At 36.3% G+C, this 20,298-nt stretch overlaps 1 protein-coding gene across 3 annotated transcripts in view; it reads right to left on the reverse strand.

Annotated features, from left to right (window-relative positions):
- Nucleotides 1-20,298, reverse strand: part of DCAF17 (DDB1 and CUL4 associated factor 17) — a 60,827-nt gene that overhangs the window by 17,097 nt on the left and 23,432 nt on the right. Inside the window, exons 9-14 of one of the 3 annotated variants that reach the window (XM_088021639.1) lie at nt 17,615-17,757; nt 13,976-14,085; nt 10,889-10,979; nt 10,091-10,174; nt 7,845-8,000; nt 6,704-6,846 (exon numbers count right to left, since the gene is read on the reverse strand). In XM_088021639.1, the coding sequence (XP_087877765.1) occupies nt 6,704-6,846; nt 7,845-8,000; nt 10,091-10,174; nt 10,889-10,979; nt 13,976-14,085; nt 17,615-17,757 (727 nt within the window). Of the gene's footprint in view, nt 1-605; nt 6,847-7,844; nt 8,001-10,090; nt 10,175-10,888; nt 10,980-13,975; nt 14,086-17,614; nt 17,758-20,298 lie in introns of those variants that run through there. The other 2 variants (XM_028124813.2, XM_028124820.2) reach the window with 2 other exon arrangements.

Below are 20,298 nucleotides of genomic sequence, written 5' to 3' on the forward strand. Positions count from 1 at the left end.
CTCCCCCTGACCTTACCCCCGCTCGTTGCACACTCTCTCTCTCTCTCTCTCACAAATAAATAAATAAATAAAATCTTAAAAAAAAAATTTAAGTATATATTTAACATATGATCCAGCCATTTCCTCCTTGGTATTTTCCAACAGAAATAAAGCATATGTCCATACAAAGAATTTGCACCACATGTTCATAGTAGCTTTGTTTGTAGTAGCCAAAAATCAGAAACTACCCAAATGTACAGCAGCAGGTAAATGTATAAACATATTGTGGGTTATAACCACACAATGGAGTACTATTAAGCAATAAAAGGGAATGAACTATGGTACATGCAATACAGATGGATCTCAAAATAACTATACTGAGTGAAAGAAGCCAGAAATAAAAAAAGAGTACTTACTGTGTGACTCCATTTATATAAAATTCTAAAAAATGCAATCTAATCTAAAGCAACAGAAACAGATTAGTGGCTGCTTTGGGAAGACAGGAAAGAGAAGCAAGGGGTATTACAGAGAGCCAAGAGGAAACGTTTTGGGGTGATGGATATGTTTAATATCTTAATTGTGGTGATGGTTTCATGGGTGTATACATGTCAAAACTTATCAAATGGTACAATTTAAATATGTGCAAGTTTATTTTATGTCCATTATACCTCAAAAAAATCTGGTAAGAAAATTTAAAATTTACACATTATTAGTTTAGAGGAGACCTGTGCTACAGTTCCCCACCCCCCCCAAAACACAGCACGTATTTTTTTGTAGGATGAACAGTTTTTACAACTAAAAAATAAAATAATAAAATCAAATAAAATTTACACATGGTATATAAACACACACAAATGTGCTTAACATCATTAGTTAATAAGGAAATATAAATTAAAACCACACTGAGGTCCAATATAGTTATTGGGAAAAGGATCAAGCTGTTTAATATGGTTTCATATTGTAGCAAAAATTCATCTGATTGGGGCACCTAAGTGGCTCAGTCAGTTAAGCATCTGGCTCTTGGTTTCAGCTCAGCTCATGATCTCAGGGTCCTGGGATTGAGCCCATGTCTCCATGCTCAGTGTGGAGTTTGCTTAAGGATTTTCACCCTCTGCTCCGCCCCATCTCCCCCCGAACACCCTCTTGCACACATGCATGCACTCTCTCTCTCTCAAATAAGTAAATCTTTAAAAAAAATTCATCTGATTTACAAATAACATGAACTCCTAATCTTTAAAGGAAAAGGTCATTTTCTGCTTTTATTACAATGTTTTATGGAGGCTGTGCTCTGGTGTCATCCTGTCCAGCTCCCGTAGTCATGTGGAACAGTCTAATATGTACCATTAGCAACTCAGGTTTGTTCTCTGTTAGTTTCCACTAAAGGAAACAAGGTTCCTTGGTGACAATGTAGTCTATGTTTGAGAAAGAATAATTCAGGCTGTGTTTTGAGTTATCTTAATTATTATCACAAAGAAAGAATGTTTTCAGCAGTTCCCGGTGGGGCTGGAGTTAAAAAAGATGAAGAGGGTAACCTGACAAGAGGGCTGCTAGGGGCAAGTAGAAACAATCTAAGTAACAACTAGGAAAGATTTTTACACCCACCATAAATGCTAAGATAAAAAAGACTAACAACCACAAGCATTGGAGAAAATGTGGAGTAACTGGAAGTTTCACACATTGTCGCAGGCATGTAAAATGGTACAATCCTTTGGAAAAAAGGTTTGATAGTTGCTTATTAAACTAAACATACAACTACTCTAGAATCCAACAATTCCATCCTTAGATGTTTACCGAAGAGGAATAAAGACATATGTTTACAAAAAGTGTATAAAGACATTCAGAACACTTTGTTCCTAACAGCAAAAAAAAAGAAAAAGAAAGAAAGAAAGAAAGAAAGAAAGAAAGAAAGCAAGCAAGCAAGCAAAGCAAAAGCAGAAACAGCCCAGGTGTCCATCAACAGGAACATGGAAAAAAACAGACTGACACATTCATACAAAAGACTACTCAGCAATAAAAAGGAATAAATCACTGGTACATGCGACATGAATTAACCTCAGAAACGTACTGACTGAAGGAAGCATTATGCTTTGTATGATTTCATTCATATAAAGTTTTAGAATGGGCAGATTTAATCTGTGAGGCAAAATAATCAGAACAGTAGATAACACTTGATAGGTGGGGTGGGGATTGACCGGGAAGGAACATGAGGAAACTTTCTGGAATGATTGCTGTGTCCAAATTTCGAAAAGGGTTTGGGTTACACAGATGAATGCATTTGCAAAAACTTAGCAAGTTTATATTCAACACTTGTGCATTTCATCGCATGTTTAAGTGTACATCAAAAATTTTAAAAACTAAACATTATACATGTTGAAGTATTAGGGGGAAGTATACTGATGTCTGCATCATAAAAGTAACATGGAGACATGAGTAATAAAACACATAGAGTAAAATTTAGACTCCATGAAGTTGGTAATTGGGTATCTACTATAAAATTCCATCAACTTTGCTGTACGTTTGAAAATTTTCATAATAAAATGGAGAAAAGCCCTCCGTTGGTCTTATCTTTCTAATATACATCCTATGCCTCTAATAAATTATTCCTTCTGTAAGATAGAGGTAGGTTCTATAGCAACATAGGGACCAGAAATTAGCCCCAGAATTTTCCCTGAAATTCTAAAAGTCAGATGACATACGTAAGCCAGGTAAGACAGGTACGAAACTATACAAATTATTGAGAAGGAAGCCAAGTTACCTTCAGAGTAATTACTAATACTGGTGTTTATTATCACCCACAAACAGGCTGAGAGTACCATGTTTTGCGTCTTTAAAAAAAAAATTAATTTTAACCACTGAATAGAAGAATCGTCTTTTGTATCAGGTTATATATGTGAATAGGCCAATTGTATCTCATTCAACTTGGTCCAAAATTTGGATCTCCAATCACCATTTAAAAAACACTTATTAAGCATTTTCCTATACCCAGTATTACCATTAACAATATGCTATATATGACATAAAATAACATCATTTGCTTTTTGAGAGCTTTGGAGGAAATCTGGCATGTGTGTCAAACAAATCTGGATGTTTCCTACCTCTGCACTTATTAGTTGTAGGACCTTGAGCAAATTAACTTCTATAAGCCTTACTTTCCTCATTTACAAAACATGGAAGGATAATGGTAGTTCGTACTTCATATGATTATTCCGAATGTTGAGTGAGCCAACTCATTTTACATGTATCACAGTGATTGGTAGATAGAAAGCACTCAATGAATGTAAGTCATCCCCATTTTTTTAAAAAGTACATACAAGAAACAAAACATTCAATTGGTATAAGAATGTGGAGAACCTTAATTTGTTTAAATAGAACATCATCTCCTCACTAGGTAGTTCAAAACCCTCAAAGTTTGAGAAATGTTTTAGAAAGTCAAAGAATGATAACCTTGCAGCACTGATACTGTGAGAATACAGAATCAAAGTAGTGAAATGCAGAAATACACTTCTTATCAGTGTATTATCTAGACCTGCTGAAACAAGCTATACTTCTTCACTCAGTTTTGCATTAAACACTCAGAAATGTTACCCATAATGTTTTGTGCCTATCACTAGTGCTTGTTAAGTAGGTGGGCACACAGTTAAAGACTCTAAAGTAGTCAGGCAGACAGTGGGGGTTAAGGTGGGGCCAGGAGGATATTAACTGCCGCTTGCCCCCCACCCCAAGAGAATGGCAGTGTCATGCCTGGCAGGTGGCAGAATGAACAGCTGCAAAGCCCCTGTGGGAAGCTGGGAAGCCCATACTTGTTCAAGAAGCATTCTGTACTGTCTCCTGCCATGTATGTTATCCATAAATTCCCCACATTCTTTACTATCTTCTACCTTTTGGCATCTTTTTATCAACCATCCTGTTAACAATCATGTAGCCCACATTCCCACATAATGTTACAATTGGCTGAAACTATGTAGGAGCAGCATGTCCTTTTAGTTGGGGCATAACCCCTCTGTTTATTATACTGCCCACCACTCCCTATGGTCTTTCACACTAAGGTACATTTCCTGCCTGGCTCATTCACAGTGGATCCTGCTCTAGTTTGATTTTGGCAGTGGTGAAACATTAGGAGTTTCTCAGCGGTCAGTTCATACCTAGACTAGTATTCTATCCACCCACTCACACCTGCCCCCAGCCTAAAAAGCAGCTAAGGATCTCAGCTAGTTCTCAGATGCCTTTCTGAGTAGATGAGTTCCTATCATTTCATCAAAAGAAGATAATGACTTAAAGAAGAAGGGGAAACTCAATAAACTTCTTTTTTAAAAAAAGCAGATAGGACTGGAGTACCCGGGTGGCTCAGTCGGTTAAGCGGTTGCCTTCAGCTCAGGTCACAATCCCAGGGTCCTGGGATCAAGTCCCATGTCAGGCTCCCTGCTCAGCAGGGAGTCTGCTTCTCCCTCTCCCCCTGCCTCTCCCCCGCTGCTCATGCTCTCTCTCGCTCATGCTCTCTCTCTCTCAAATAAATAAAATCTTAAAAAAAAATTAAAAAAAATAAATAAAAAACCAGATATGACTGAAGTCTTAGGACATCCTTTTCTGAAACATTCTTGGAGAGTAGGCTTTCTGCTTTTATATAACACTGCATCTGCTTTGAAACCCATACAACACTGGTTTCTTTCTTTTCTCTGGTGTTTTTAATCTATTACCTCTTAACAGACTTGTTTTTCAAGATGTAAATTCACTGGGTATGACTGTTTAGGTACAGTTAGTGTCTAATTGGGAGTTTGGGGCAATATCCAGCACATCATAACTATTCAACTGCTGTAACCACAATCATGTCTCTAAAATACTCTGAAAGCTTCAAATATTATATTAAATAGTACTATTAAAGATGCATAAAATAAGAATGGATTTTTAAATTAGTAGATATAAAAGTATTAGAATTTAATAAATGAAGATAGTTTTATTATCTTGCTCATGAGGTAATAATCACTTCTACTTTCCCAAATGGTTATTACACTTAGGATCAGATTCAGAAAGATTTATCTTTAGCCCACATATAAATATTTTCCCTTATTCTAAAACGTTAGAAATCTTCTTTTCTTTTGCGCAAAAGATAGTTTTAGGTTTGCTCCCTTTCTTTCTTTTAAATTTATGGACTCTGCTACTAATTTCTTGATGTCTGGAATAGGTTTAACACCTTTTCCCCTCAGCTTCTGCTGATCATAAGCTTGAAATTTATCTGCAAACTTCAAGGGCAGAAAAGAATAGAATTCACATCATTCTTAATATGGGATCAAGCCAAAACTGAAGGAAAAACTGAAGGAGTTTAAATTTTTTTTTTTTTTTTTAAGTAGGCTCCATGCCCAGCATGGAGCCCAACATGGGGCTTGAATTCATGACCCTGAGATCAAGACCTGAGCTGAGATCAAGAACTGGATGCTTAACCAACTGAGCCACCCAAGTGCCCCCCAAAACCGAATGATTTTAATGTAAATTATCCAAGCTAGAATCCCATATTTTAAACTTAAATTTGAATCAGCAATGATTTTTATTGCTGTCTCCTCCCCTTCTATTTTTACTATTCTTTTGAAGCTGAATCAGAGAAATGTGCTGAACATGTGGATTGCAGCAACTGGATTTCTCAGACAGGAAGCAAAAAGAAACAATTTTCTCCCTTAGGTTGCTTTTATTTAACAATCTGAAGAGTGATTATCTGAGTTCAAGGATTATATTTAGATTGGTCCTAGCAAAGAAGAAAAAAATACTCCTTTCACAACTAAGATAGAGCCAAAAGCCTTTTCTAGCTAATCAGTCAATTCCCAAGCCAGTAGGAATTGAGGCTTTATCTACTCTTCTACAAGGAGCAGAACTGGTGGGATACAGGATACCTTTATCTTATTGCATAGGTATGAAAATATTGCCTAAGCAGAATTGGAAAACTCACCAAATAAATAGAACGGTGAAATGAATACAACATTCTTAAATGCATTTAGAGCTGAACAGGCTACATATCAGAAAAAAATTTCACTTAAAGTTTGCTTGGAATCTTTTACATTAGTCTATGATAGAAACATAAATAATCAATGGGAACACCAAGCCAAGAAAATAAAACCATGGAAGAAAAGATAATCTGGGAACTAGAGGAGCCAATTCCTAATGCTATATATAAATACAAAACATATATATACACATATGTGATTTAAAAAAATGTTATGACACATTTGTGGCTCAAAAACACTCGTTCACATTACAGATCTCTTTTCTCACCCTTAGGCAAAGTTTGGTATAGAGGATAGAGGATTTCTTTCTGTATCTTCTCTGTCTTTCTTTTTGTCTCTCCTGCCTAGTCTTACCTATCAAAATTCCATACCATCCTTTAAGAACCATGTTAAATACTTCTCCATCAATAACCCTCTCCCAACAATTGAAAATAACTTGTCTTTTGTGCTCCCCAACACTTTATATTTGCATCACCACCAAGCTAAAAGCTCTAAAATGTTAGACTTCTTAGGATGTCATTCTAAAAAATTTGTAAAATGAAGTCCTCACCACCCCTTGTATGGCAAGAATTTAAAAAAGAAGTCACAGTCATCTGAAGTCAACACAAGACCTTTTTCTAGAAAATACTGGAGAACTTTCTATGCAGATAACAAAAAGGAGGACTGAACATAGCTGCGGGGGTACGTGGCTAAAAATCTTATAAGTTACATCTCAAAATTTAAAATTATCTCACTCTTTTTCACAACTTCTGTTTGTTGTTTCTTCATCGGCAGGGTCACATACCATCTGGTAAACATAGCAGCTGAAGACCCTGCTTGGTTTCTGTTCTATGTGTAGTACCAAGTCTCTGTCAAAGTAGACTTCATGGCTGTACGTCTGTAATGAAAACATAGTCAGATGAAATCTCCTCTTCACACAACCATCTTCACAATTATGTCACTAAAATGTCATAGCACCTATGCTAGGGATCTTCAAATATATACTTGGAAGCAAAACAATTGCTAGAAATAGTTTATTTTCATTACTTATGAATATGCAGATTACTTACAAGAAAAGCATTACACAAAACGTTGAAAATGAAAAAAACCCTGGTCGTAGGAATCTGAACACTCAGATTCTATTGCCTATACTGCTATTTCACTGTGTGAAATAGTGGTCAAGTTGCTAAACCTCTTGGGTACTCCACTGATAAAACAAAAGGATTGGATAAAATAACAGCTACTCTTCCTTATAGTTTTTATATTCTATAATAATCAAAAAAGTAGACAAATATTTCTGAGAGTGCCTGGAAACCCTAATGCTTAGATAACATCTCTATTAAATAACCAGGGGGATTCAATACAGTATATTTCTATTTTTAAAAATGTTACCAAACTTATAAAATGTGAGAAAACCAAAGACTATGGTAAGGAAATAAACAGCATGTCTCAGAATAAAACATAAGACTTCATCTTTAATGGGCGCCTGGGTGGCTCAGTTGGTTAAGCGACTGCCTTCGGCTCAGGTCATGATCCTGGAGTCCCGGGATTGAGTCCCGCATCGGGCTCCCTGCTCAGCGGGGGGTCTGCTTCTCCCTCTGACCCTCCCCCCTCTCATGTGCTCTCTCTCTCTCTCTCTTTCAAGTAAATAAATAAATAAATCTTTAAAAAAAAAAAAAGACTTCGTCTTTAAGGCCTTTAGAAAGGAGGCATCCTCTAGTTCCTAGGGAAGGAAGGCTTAAGAAGTACTCATTTTGTCCTGTAGGATGATATCCTCTTTGATGTGGTCACTGGTATAGGTGACCCTTGACTAACTTGAACACAGTAACATCTGTTCCATAAATATTACCTACAAAGAAAATCCTTACAACTTCATATTCCATGGACTCTACTCACCACATCCCATGACTCCACTAGTGGAATGCTTTTAAGTAAAGTTCCATATTCATTACAGTGGAAATCCAGGTGAGCTTTTCCTTCAGCATCTATTTGGGTAACAGCTACCACAGAAAGCAAATCCAGCTCATCTTCATAGTCCACAATTTTAAAAGTCTCAGGGAATAGATGGATAAGGCAGAGGAAAAGAGGGGCAAAATCCAGTTATCCAGTTAGGATTATTTCTATTTGTAGTTTAACTATTCTATTACTTATTTTTAAAATGTAGAAAGAGGAATGAATGGATGAGAGCATAGGTAGAAATGGGTCTCTACTTTCATGCCTAGTAAAGTCCTAAGATTCTGAAGACTGCAACAGTATCCTACCAATTCTGACAGACCAAATCTATGTAGATCTCAGCCAAAGTATTACTGAAATTCTGTTATGACAGCAAACTAGAACTTCTCCAAATTCAAAAGAGGTACTCAACTGCTGCCTCTGACATGTGCTTTCACTGGTTTCCAGATAGGACTAAATATATGAAGTTCAGTTCTGAAACCCAAAAACTACCCACTTTCTTACCTCAGAAAAACAAAGGTCATTTCAAAAAGAACTGACAGCCTATCACACACTATTTATGACTCTATCGGCCTTTTTTTTTTTTTTTTTTTTAATGCTTTTTGGTTTCCTAAAGAAAGCAAAAATGGCTGCTTATACTTGAGGGAGAATATTAATTAGGAACTGAAATCCAACCCACAGAACAGGACTGGGATGAGAGATGTTAGCTGGAAATGATTAATGATGGTAAAGTCTTAAGAGAGAAAAATCTAACCCCAAACTCTGTTTAAGAAAGTAAACCTGGGACTCCAACCGCCTCACAGGGGAAGCAGATCCATGCCAGCCATCCAGGGATGGACCACAGGAAGGGACATTTTGGCAGGCACAACAAGTTTCTTTGAACCACCACATACTAATCCTTCACTCATATTTGGTCAAACTGCTTTTTCATCTATTTATATTTTCTGCCTTTACTACTCATGACATAAAAATTTACAGGGATTTATTACACATGGTTTCTTTTTATTTACTTTTTTGCCTTAATATTACCTTGGTCAAAATTCAAAGAGTAGACTTCTTGCCTGGGTGTAGTGATTTTATAGCCTTTAGTCACAACCCCTTTCAGCTTCTCCTTTATAGGCTAAAAGTTCTTGTTTTCTAATCTCTTGATGTACAGTATCTCTCTCTTTGTTACCACCTTCTCCTTGTTAATTATTTTTGCTACCTTTCAGTAATTTTAGTATGTCTTTCTCGAATATAGTTTTATACACAGGGAGCTTTCTGCTTTGTTCTCGATAGATTTCTATGGTTCAAAAAAATACATGTATTTATTTTATATATTTTTATATTACATATTTTATGTGTTATATATTTCATAAAATATATTGTATATATGTATATATATATATATACATAATACATTACATAATATACAAATGTACATATATATATCTTTTTTGAGAGTAGCCATATACTGGGTCACCTCTAACCTTTTTAAAAGATTTTCAAAAACTATCCTTAGAAGGCTACTCTAATGTTTCTACCTAGAAATGGTCACGCAATCAAACAGTTTTCTGGTCCAGACAGATTTAGAATTCATGCAATGGTTATATATTTGAAGCATGATCACTGTCCGCTGATTTCATAAAAACTTTCAATGCCTCTTTAAAAGAAAGGGATAAAAATGTATTAGCTCAGTGACTGGCAATGTCAAGTTCAGGCCAGAGGCTGAACTAATTTATCACACCCTCACACCCTTCGCGATGTCAAGTTCAGGCCAGAGGCTGAACTAATTTATCACACCCTCACACCCTTCTTCCCTGGCCCATGATCATTACCAAACATATCCATGTCTCGTAAGTAAAAAATAAAGCAAAAGCCATAAAGTCATCAGGATATAATTAAAGTATTTTCTATTAAATTTCCCTAGAAATGTGCACATTAGTAAAACAAAACCATAAGCTAGCAGTGTTTTCAAATTATTTCAGTTCTAAGAACATTTCTGCAAATGAAATCTTACAAATAATTCCAGTATGAGAGGAGAGGATGATGGAGATGCACTGATTGAAATACCATGCACAATCCCACCAATGAAGTCTGCATGGAACTACTCACCCCAAACCTGTATCCCAGAGTCTGGGAAGCAGACTTGAAAAACCACAGGGCTAGTACACACTAGTTTGGTTTGTTATCTCTGGCTAAAGTAATACCTCTTGTTCTGGGTCATCATCCAGAAGGTTAAAATTTTTTTTCACCACCCGTCCAGAAGCTGTAACAATGGGTAAGTTTTCATTCTATCATATGGAGAGAAATAAAAAGATATGATGAATCCTTTTATGTGCAATAAATAGCAAAACTACTAAATTTTGTTAAACAACCAACCCTTATCCAACATCCACAATTCTTTCCTCTACTGAGAAAATTCTGAATCAGATTTCTCATCCTCCAATTAGTAAAAATACTTACTATAATAAATTATGGATAAAATACCAAAGTAGGCAAACAATAAATACAAAGGTTACAGATTTGCTACTTCACTCGCCCTTCTGATTTTTGCTTTAGTATAAGTACAGCAATGCTACAGTGGATCTGCTTTTGGAAATTTCTCTCTGCATAATTTTCTTCATGTTCTTAATTTGTACACTAAAGAAAAAGAACTATTTGGAGTTAAAACATGGTATGTGATTTTTAAAGATTCATATCTACCCCAACCTACTCTAAGTTTGCACAATTAATTAAACCCAAAGGTCGAAAATTCATCAATAAAAACTGAAAGAGAAACCCAGAAAAGAAACAGAAATTAGCAAAAGATAAGCTCAATATAATCAACTCTTTTCAAATCTCAGCTGTGCATGGGGCTAAGACCAGCTAACTACGTAGACAAAAAAATCCAGACTTTTATCGTGCTGCTCTTTTCTGCCACACTAAAAGACAAACACATTTGTATATTATATTCTCAAATAGAAAGACAGTGATATACAAAGAATTTTAAAGTACTCCTGGCTTACTTTGTTCTTCTCCCTGTTGGCCAAAATGACAAAATCTTCAGAGATCTGATGCTGGGCACTATTATTTTCTACTTCATTTAGCTTTAAAACTCTGAAAAGGGAAAAAAGAACCTAAGACCTCAACACGTCATCAAAGTGCCAAAGTTGAACTACTGAAATGAAATTCAACAAGTGAAAATTACAGGAACAACACTAAGTTAGTTCTCCTCTCCTCCTGTGGAATCTGAAATATTAATGTCTGATCACTTTAGGGTCCATAAACTACTTCAAATTCAGAGATTTTTGTTAAACAGAAAACCTGTGACAACAGGTACTCCTGAAGTAGGGAATGAACCAGTTTCCTCAGGCCTAAGCCATCTTCCAAATTGGCTTAATGAAAGTTATCTAAAGAACCTCATCTTTTTCATCCTGCAATAGGTCTTTAACGTTTCAGCTTTAATGGTGGCATTATAGTAGATACTGGCATTTTTTACTTCTGAAGATAGAATGAGATATCAATGAACAACACTCAGAATTAACTATAAGGCAGACTGGATTAGCAACTAAACCTAAACTAAGAGTTTTCATAAAAGAGTAATATTTAAAAACTTCAATTTACTTAATACTTTTATCGTAGGGTTATATTTAAAGATTTGGGTTTTCTGAGTGCAAATGGCCTAATGGATCAAGCTTACTAAGCAAGAGAAAAGAAAATAATTTGCTCACCACCCACACGAATCTGTTCACAGCATTAACAAGCTTCAAAAGCACAATGTTCTCAAAGCTTAAAGTCTAAAACGCAGGCAAAGAAAATAGCAGGGAGAAGCAGCTACTGTGGCCAGAGAGAGCCAGAAGCCTTAGAGTTTGCCAGAGGCAAAGAAATCAGATTATATTTTAAATTACTCAATTTGTTATCTTAAATAAAAAAGGGCCAATATTTAAAAGTGCCTATCTTCTAGAACCTGGCAAAAGGGCACACACTCTTTGTGGACCTTATTTTCTTAAGCTCAAACTACTATTAAAAGGTGGGTAATGGGGCACCTGGGTGGTTCAGTCAGTTAAGCATCCGATGCTTGATTTTGGCTCAAGTCATGATCTCAGGGTTGGGAGATCAAGCCCTGCATCGGGCTCCACACTGGGAGTGGACCCTGCTTAAAATTCACACTCACCCTTTGCCCATCCCTTCCTCTCTCTTAAAAAGAGAGCGAGCGAGAGAGAGAGAGAGAGAGAGAGAAAGAAAGAAAGAAAGAAAGAAAGAAAGAAAGAAAGAAAGAAAGAAAGAAAAAGAAGGAAAGAAAGAAAAGGTGGATAGGCAACAAACATTAAAACCAAGGTTTACTAAAGCTGAACTACAGTTTTTAAGACTTCTTGTAAAAGTTGATAATCTTATTTAATTAAGTCCCTTTATCTTCTTTATAATCAATCCAGAAAGGTAAACTAATTAGCATGAAGCATAAGAAATAACAGAAGGCAGACAATGTCTTTCTTATTCAAGAAATTTACTGAGCACCTACTCTGTGCTAGGCACTATGCTCAGTGCTGGGGTTATAGTCAGCAAAACAGACTCTTTCCCTGTCATTACTGAGTTGATGACTCCAAAGCTAGATATTTAAACAGATAATCAAACAAATAATTAATTAAAATTGCTGTGTTAGAGGAGGATAACAGTGCATGCAGTGAAAATATGATGGGGGAGCTAATCTAACAAGGGGTATCAGGCAAGGACTAGGTGCAAAGGAGATATTTAAGCTGGCGACAAAATATGAATAGAAGTTAGGCAAGAGAACAGGGAAGGGAAACACACTCCAAACAGAGCAAACAGGTCCCTGGCTGTCTGATAAGACAGCATTACTGAAATAAACTGAATGGGAGGAGAGTCTTTCAGACCATGCTAAGTGAATGAGGGTCTTTATCTCAGGAACAAGAAGCCATAAAAAGGTTAAGGCAGAATCCACTTGGTTAGGATTTTGTGTTTGTTAATGATTCTAAAAATCACTCTCACTGCTGAGAAGAAAACAGACTTAAAGAATATAAAAACGGATTCTTGGGAGTCCTGTAAGTAGACTATTACTATAGTCCAAGCTAGTGATGACAATAGTCTGACTCACGGGATATATGGGTGGGTGGGTGGGTGTGTGTGTGAGAGAGGAAATACACATGAGTATATGTATATGTACTGAAGAAAGACAAAAAGGTAACAAAGTGTTCAGAATAATTCCAGATTTCTGGCATGAGACGTTTGGGCCAGGATATAAATTTTGGAGTTTTGGTGTATACATGATCTATGAAGCCAAGGGAATAAAAAGAATCAATAAGTAGAATCATGCAGAAAGGGAATGAAGAGTGAGAAGAAAATAGGGTCTAAATCCTGGGGATATCCAATAATTAAAGTCTGAGTAGAAGAAAAAGAATGTGAAAGGATACTAAGAAAGACACATCAAAGAGGGAGGAAAATATTCAGAACTGTGGTGTGAGGGAAGCCAAATGAAGAGTGTTTCTTTTTTTTTTTTTTAAAGATTTTATTTATTTATTTGACAGAAAGAAAGACAGTGAGAGAGGGAACACAAGCAGGGGGAGTGGGAGAGGGAGAAGCAGGCTCGCCGCCGAGCAGGGAGCCCAATGCGGGGCTCGATCCCAGGACCCTGGGATCATGACCTGAGCCGAAGGCAGACGCTTAACAACTGTGCCACCCAGGCACCCCTGAAGAGTGTTTCAAGAAAGGAAAGGTCAACTGGATGGAAGATGTGGGTCAACAAAGCAAAACAAGGTTTACTTCAAACAACTCCTGTTCTAAAGCTGTCTTTTAGAACAAAGACAAATCATTTCTCTCCTTAATCCTGAAGAATTAAAACATGATGAGGACAAGTCAATCTGAATCTTTTACCCATATATCATCCATCAAAGAATTTATTTAAATGTAACATCTACAAAGAGTAATAATGAGGCTGAAAGAATAAAGTTTTCTGGATGCCAGTCTCTGAGGAAGCAAGCTCTAACAAGCTAATTATTTCTATAATTGAGTCAATAGTTAGCTGGCAAAAATAAACATGCCGATAAATGCTTCCAAAAGCTACTTTTCACTTTAAAGTAATTAATAAAAATACTCACTTGACCTGATTTGGGCCGACGTGTATTATTCTACCAGAAGCATCAGGATGAAAATAGATCCAGTCAGATTCTAGAGAACAACATTCCATTTCTTGGATCCCATTTTTTGCCTGAAGTTGGGTAAAAATATTGAAAATAGAGATCAAGGGAAAATAAAGTAAGTTTTCAAGTCTCCCTCAGTCATAGATCAGTAAATCAAAGGTACAGGGCAGAGAAAATATCAACAGTTGAACTGGGATATGTCTAAGAATTGAATTAGGACACTCATACTTGAGAAATCCAGAACATTTACCCTGCACCATACAATGAACTTAACAGTTATCATATCTCAAGCATCTAATTTGTATCAGATACTACAGTAGATGTTTTAGAGTCATTTCATTTAACAATATTCAAAGCATTTATTATATCCCCACTTTGATGAGGAAACTGATATACAAAAAGGATGAATCATTTGCTCAATGTTTTACATGTACTAAACAGCTGCTCTGATTCTGAGGTTCAAGAACTTGTTCCATAACGTAACTCTGTACAATCATGCACACACAGTTCCCTGTAACTTCTTCCTCCCTTGCCTATCCCCAATAAACTGTCAAAAGGAGTGGTTAGCACAAAGATAAACATGCAACCCAATCCCAAATCTCAGAAACAGGTCATATAAATCTCCTTGGATAAGTCAGATATAAACCTCTAATAATGAAGAAATGGTCTAATACTGCTTAGCCTTCTAGGCAAGTAGAGATTTATTTCATGGTAGTTCATTTAGACACTAAAATAAAGAAAAGAAAAAGATACCTCCATGATATAGGATCACATACGCACATAAATGTTTTACCTTATACATAGGAGCACTAAGAACTAATATTAGCATGGATACAATGATTTCATTTAATTTCTTTAATTTCCCCAATGTAAAGTGAAGTGATACCACCTTTCCTATTAGATACTTATAAAACTTTTAAAATTATTAACTTATTAATTTCATTAACATATACTGACAGGACACTATTTTAAGTATCCCATTAGGTGTTTGTACCTCGCATGAACTCAACATAATTCTTGCCATCAAAAAGCTCATAATCAAGAAGGGAGGCAGAAACATAAACAGAAATAAGAAGTGTAGAAAACAAAAACAAAAAGAAACAAAAAGTGTAGAAAACAAAGTAATCAAGCCATGCACAGGATATTAACAAGCATCCAACCCAGGTGAGCAGAATATTAGAAGAAAAAACAGAGCTTAAACTAAGCCTTAAAGGATGAGCACAAAATGGCGAAAAAGAAGAGATGGCAAAACACAAAACACAGAAATGTTAATCCATATAGCATGTATATGTGTACACATGAATAAAAATTTTAACTTTGGCTCCTACAAAAGAAATATAATGACTAGGGAAATAGGTGGGGGCTATGTCACAAGTGCTTTGTTTGCCACGCTTTTAAAAAAATGGAATTTAACACATTTTCTGTATTAATGACTGTTTTAATTTTTCAGGAATTTTTATAAGTATTCTAATAATTTCTAATATGAATGGTGGTATTATTATATTGTACATATAAGGAAATCAATTTAATTAAACACCTTGGTTGCAACCACTGAAATGAATGTGTCCAAGATGGCATTAGCTCTGGATGCGTCTTTGTTTAAAATAAAACATGTACAGGGCGCCTGGGTGGCTCAGTTGGTTGAGCGACTGCCTTCAGCTCAGGTCATGATCCTGGAGTCTCAGGATCGAGTCCTGCATCGGGCTCCCTGCTCAGCGGGGAGTCTGCTTCTCCCTCTGACCCTCTTCCCTCTCGTGCTCTCTCTCTCTCATTCTCTCTCTCAAATAAACAAATTAAAAAATCTTAAAAAAAAAACATGTACATACTTACAAACATCTTTCTTTAGACAATTCCCTTTATTATAATTACTATTAACATGCAAAAGAAATATTATCTCTTTTCGTGTTAAATATAAGGCAGCATTATTACCAGTTCTGTAGTTTTTGTTATGTGCTTGAATCCTAGATTTTAAAGCTCAGTTTAATAGAAAGCTATGAAACATTTTCTGAATTCTTCAGTTTGGCTGCGTTTTTGCGTTATCTACTATAGTTATGTGTTTTTGGGTTATCTACTCTTCCAACTGACAGGTGGGGAAGTAATGGGCATAAGCACCCTTAAGTTAATGTCACTGGCAAAGGAACTGAAAACTTCCCCTGGCTTCGGCATTTAGGAATGCGTGGAAACGTAGATATGACTAGATGTTATAATCAGTTATTATAGAAGTTGAGTACTTGACAGGCATGCTTGATATAGATGTTGGAGGCCATTTTATACACACACACACACAATAATATGTATTGTCAGTTCTTATGTAAAAAGAATATGTACTAAAAATCCAGAATGTGAATCGTACAACTTTTGACTGGATAGAAAAGTTAAGTGAAAGAGATGGTGGCTGAAGGTCCTGGTGGCTGAAGAATGTTCACTGGCTGAGAGGTAGACAATCAAATCACAGACTTGTCATGACAGGAAATAGCCCCTAGAGAGGCCACTCTAAAAGAAGATGTCCCTGGGCTGGGCCAAATAGGAGCTGTCACATGTGATACGTAAATGAAAAAATGAAAGGGGACAACATCCCCACAAAAGAAAACTAGAAGACACTAGACACAGTGTTACCTGGCAGTGACATCAAAGGAAATAGATAAATGGACCCAAGATTGTGTTGATCTTTGGGGTGGTGAAAGGTGGCCTGTGACTAAAAGCCACTGCGTACAACAGTGACTGATTGAGCACGATCCTGGAAGAGATGGGTGTGGAATAAGCCGAGTCTGCCTCAGAAAAAGTAAGATCATTTGATATATCAAATATATAGGTTCCAGATATAAACTACACTAACTCGGCAATACAAAACAAAGGGGAACCCCTCCACCACTCCCTGTGCATTTGCTCTTTTGCACTTCTCTTAATCACTGTGCTTCACAGACTGCATCTTATTTATCTACATGTGTGCTTTCAAGAGCCTAAGCAACTTGAGGGAAGGGAATGTGTCCCCAGCCATGCCTGGCACACATTAGGCCCTCAATAAATTAAGTTAAATTAAATTAAATTAAACTAAATGATAAATCATGCCTAAATCATGTTCAAAAAGAAAATTAATTCAAGGGGTAGAAATTTCTATTGTCTTACCATGTACCATTTCTTCCTATTCCGCCGTAAGTAACTTAATAATGTTCTTGAGAATTCAAAGTGTTTCAATGCTTACATTGTGACCAACAGAGTTCTACCTGGTTCTGCTCTGGAAAGCTAATAGCAGCAAACCATGAAAAAACAGGACCAACCACACATTGCACCAGCAATTTCAGAGGAAGCCTGAACATACTCCATCAATAATTTCCACTATGGAGCTTCAGAGATGTTCTGCAGCAATCCCATGAGAAATCTTTGGTTTCTAAAAATTTTCAAATCTTAATGCTTTTAAATTCTGGGTAGTACACACAAGTGTTTTGTCATATTCTTTGTAGTCTTCTGTACCTAACAATGTTTACAAATTATTAACACAAACAAAAAGTAATTCTTAGGAATTCTTATTATAGAAGTAGAAAATAAAGAATTTCTGATACAAATTTACTACTAAAAGTCTGATCACTCATGATTTACCAAGGAATTATCTTTCAGAGCACAAATATGGAAAACTCCTTTCTGTTTCTTCTTATTAGGTGTGATGATGTAGTGCCAAGGATGGCCTCCAATCTGAAAAGCATTCTCCAGGGAGGATACCTCAAAGAGCAGTGGAGGTGTGTCTGCAGAGATGGGCAAAAGAAATTTATTATTTTCTCTGTTCTGGTAGCCTTGGAACATTCATGAACTGAATTCAACCCTTCTTTGCATGTACCATCTATAAATTTTCATTAATGAAAAATTACTATGTTCAGGAAATAAAATATAATCAGGAAAGAGGCTGATTGCTAAGAAAAGAGAAAGCTGGTAGGAAACAAATGCTGTTATGAGGTTAACTTTCTAGACATCTGTCTTCAGGCTATGTGTGACCTGCAGCTGAGTGGAGATAAAAAGTGGGCTGAAGGTGCTTATGATGGGAAAAAAATGACAAAGTACATCTAACAAAAGCAGCTGCTATTTACTAGGCATGTGTGTCTCAGACTCTGGGTTAGATACTATTTCCAACACTCATGACAATCCTAATAGGTAATTAAGTCTAATAATTCCTTCAGATGCGAGGAAGAGATCTTCCATATTCCAGACCAACAGGTTATACTTAGCAAACTTTATCGGAGCAGTCTTAAGATTTCCCGTGTAGAAGTGATAGTAGTCATAATGAATGTAACCACTTAGGATAGGTGGGTCCTGTCACAGTGGAAGCTTTACTAAAGGGTAGCCACTACTACTAGTATCATCTTTAGACAAGTTAACTAGTTTAGATACATCTAGTCAGTCACTGTCGTTTAGAGACTGACACCATAAAAGAAGTATCTGTTGGTGCCTCTTAGTCTTTTCGATAACAACTAATTTTAAGTAGAGCGAAACAGATGTACTCTTAGAGAAATGCATAAGTGGAATGTACTATAGCTTTAGAAGACCAGAATAGCGTTTGGACAGTACTTGGGAAACATCACAAAGCACACAGTCTGTTTCAGCAGGTGGTTAATCTACGACTCTTTTTTTTTACCCGTCTACCTTAAGAGTTTACTCTTTGGTTATGAGGCCATCACTGTCAGTAAAGGGGCTTGCGGTAGGAAGACCATTCACTCAAGAGTCACATGTTACATATAGAAGTGTGTACACTATTAGGCTTCTTCATAAGGACAATTTACCACTTGGTGCTATACATAAGGAGAAAAATAATGAAAAGTGAATTCACAAACTGACAGTCCTGAGAAAGAGACAAGTATAAACGTATTAAATATACTTAAAGTGCTTTAAAAAAAAAAAAAACTTCTAGGAAAAGAATAATATTCTTAATATATAAAGAAGTCTTTTTAGGGTGCCTGGGTGGCTCAGATGGTTAAGCGTCTGCCTTTGGCTCAGGTCATGATCCCAGGATTCTGGGATCGAGTACCACATCGGGCTCCCTGCTCTGTGGGGAGCCTACTTCTCACTCTGCCTCTCTCTCTGTCTTTTATGAATAAATAAATAAAATCTTTAAAAAAAGTCTTTTTAATAAGAAAAATATGAACCCAACAGAAAACTGGGCAAAAAACATCAGTAAGTAAATTATGAAAGAAGTACAAACATCGTATGTGATAATATGGTAGCTATCAAATGATGATGAATGAGGAAAAAATACAAAAAGAAAAAATATAATTAGAGTTTGAATTTGGGGTTAAAATTTCAAGTAGGTATGTTGTAGAGAATATAAAATAGGTATGAACAATAGGGAAAAAAAGTCAATCCAAAAAGATGTATTTAAAAAGAAACGCTTTTCTAAGCAGTTGCTAAAAATGGCCCCAAAGTAGCAGCAGGACTCTGTTCATCACAATTCTGATGGGTCCCCACTAACCTCAAGAGCCCGAATTTTGATCTCTAATACTATTTTCAGTTAAAGAGTCCTAGAAATTCTGACAGTAGCAGATTCCATGTCTTGTAGTGAGGAAATTTTAGGATAGGTCTGAACCATCTGGTTATTGCTATAAAGGATATTTTACAAGGATGTCAGTGTAGTATTAAAAGAATAAGAGAACCAAGAAAAGGAGCTCCTACTGGCTCGACTGTGGAGAGGCATTAAAAAGAAAATAATAATTATTATAATGCTCTGAGTCCGTGAAAGGTCAAGCAATGATACTTCAGATTTTTAATAAAAATTGTACAAAATGTTGTATGGTTTATAAAAGAAGGGCTATAATAGGATAATGATTTTTCTGTAACTTTAAAATATAGGGAATATATCAGGCAAATGCAAATCAAAACCACGAGATATTGCCTCACACCTGTTAGAATGTCTATTACCAAAAAGATAAAGAACAATAGGATGTTGAGGAAAGGGAACCCTCATGCACCACTGCTGGGAATGTAAATTGGTGCAGGCACTATGGAAAACAGCATGGAAGTTCCTCAAAAAATTAAAAACAGGGGACACCTGGGTGGCTGTCGGTTAAGCATCTGCCTTTGGCTCTGGTCATGAATCAGGGTCCTGGGATCAAGTTCTGTGTCGGGATCCTTGCTCAGCGGGAAGCCTGCTTCTCCCTCTGCCTGCCACTCCCCTGCTTGTGCACTCTCTCTCTTTCTCTGTCAAATAAAGAAATAAAATCTTTCCAAAAAATAATCTAGTAATTCCACTACTGGGTATTTATCCAAAGAAAATGAAAACACTAATTTGGAAAGATGAT

The sequence above is a fragment of the Eumetopias jubatus genome, unplaced genomic scaffold, assembly GCF_037043125.1.
Source record: "Eumetopias jubatus isolate StellerSeaLion01/CBP00866 unplaced genomic scaffold, mEumJub1_p1.0 scaffold_3, whole genome shotgun sequence".
Taxonomy (NCBI): domain Eukaryota; kingdom Metazoa; phylum Chordata; class Mammalia; order Carnivora; family Otariidae; genus Eumetopias; species Eumetopias jubatus.